This window comes from Olea europaea, chromosome 3, assembly GCF_002742605.1.
Source record: "Olea europaea var. sylvestris chromosome 3, O_europaea_v1, whole genome shotgun sequence".
Classification (NCBI taxonomy): domain Eukaryota; kingdom Viridiplantae; phylum Streptophyta; class Magnoliopsida; order Lamiales; family Oleaceae; genus Olea; species Olea europaea.
In genome coordinates, this window is record NC_036239.1 from 4,267,698 (window position 1) to 4,268,766 (window position 1,069).

General features: G+C 47.3%; 1 protein-coding gene across 1 annotated transcript; it reads left to right on the plus strand.

Annotated features, from left to right (window-relative positions):
• The first annotated feature begins 211 nt into the window (after positions 1 to 211).
• On the plus strand, positions 212 to 598 carry LOC111377254. Its single transcript, XM_023000320.1, has one exon. It carries the CDS (start codon positions 212 to 214, stop codon positions 596 to 598), a length of 387 nt encoding a protein of 128 aa, XP_022856088.1.
• The last annotated feature ends 471 nt before the right edge of the window (positions 599 to 1,069 follow it).

Here is a 1,069-nt window from a genome sequence, read left to right on the forward strand (position 1 = left end):
CAGCGCATTTGATGGAGGTCAAAAATTTGCAGAAGGGATTCACCAGGTTTAAAATATCAAAGGTCCCCAGAAAAGACAATGAGTAGGCTGACGCATTGGCTAAGTTTGCATCCTCTAACCCCAGACATCTGCCTCGCACAGCAAACGTGCAAATCTTGCGACAACCTAGCATCTAGCATGCGGTCGATTTTGTAAATGTCGAGAATGGGGGATGCACTTGTTGTTTGAATATCCCACAAAGGACAAGCTGTCGGAAGATGCTTTCGCGGCAAGAAGGCTAAGGGCTGGGGTAGCCTCGTTCGCCATCATCGATGGACTGCTTCACAAGCGAGGTTTCACAGCACTGTATTTGAAATGTTTGCAGCCGACAGAAGCACGAGAGGTGCTAGTCAAGATACATGCAGGAATTTGTGGCAACCACCAAGAGGCAACTGCCCTTGCGTTCAAGGCATTACGAAAAGGATGTTATTGGCCTAGCATGAAGGAAGATGCTAAGGAATTGGTGAGGAAGTGCGATGCATGTCAACGCCATGGAAATTTGATCCACATTCCAACCGAGCAACAGACGACAGTTTTTGGGATGTGTCCTTTCTTCTAATGGGGGATGGACATCTTGGGGCCTTTGCCCCTTGCCAACGGGCAAAAGAAGTTCTTGATAGTTGCCATAGACTACTTCACTAAGTGGGTAGAGGCTGAGCCCTTGGCCACCATCACAACAACCAAGGTGCAAGGTTTCGTCTGGAAAAATATAATATGCAAGTTTGGCATACCCAAAGTAGTCATTACAGATAATGGCGAACAATTCGACAATCACAGTTTTAGAGCCTTCTGCACAATCTACCACATCGACCACATGTTGACTTCAGTCGCTCACCCTCAATCAAATGGACAAGCTGAAGTGACCAATCGAACCATACTATGGGATCTGAAGACAAGGCTGGAAAAGGAGAAAAGACTTTGGGCGGACGAGTTGCCCAATGTACTATGGGCGTATCACACGACCCCACGGGAATTGACTGGTGAAACACCTTTTAAGTTGTCATTCGGGATGGAGGCAGTTGTCCCCGTT

Coding starts and splice junctions, on each gene's coding strand:
- LOC111377254 (XM_023000320.1), top strand. CDS start 212: ATGCACTTGTTGTTTGAATATCCCACAAAGGACAAGCTGTCGGAAGAT.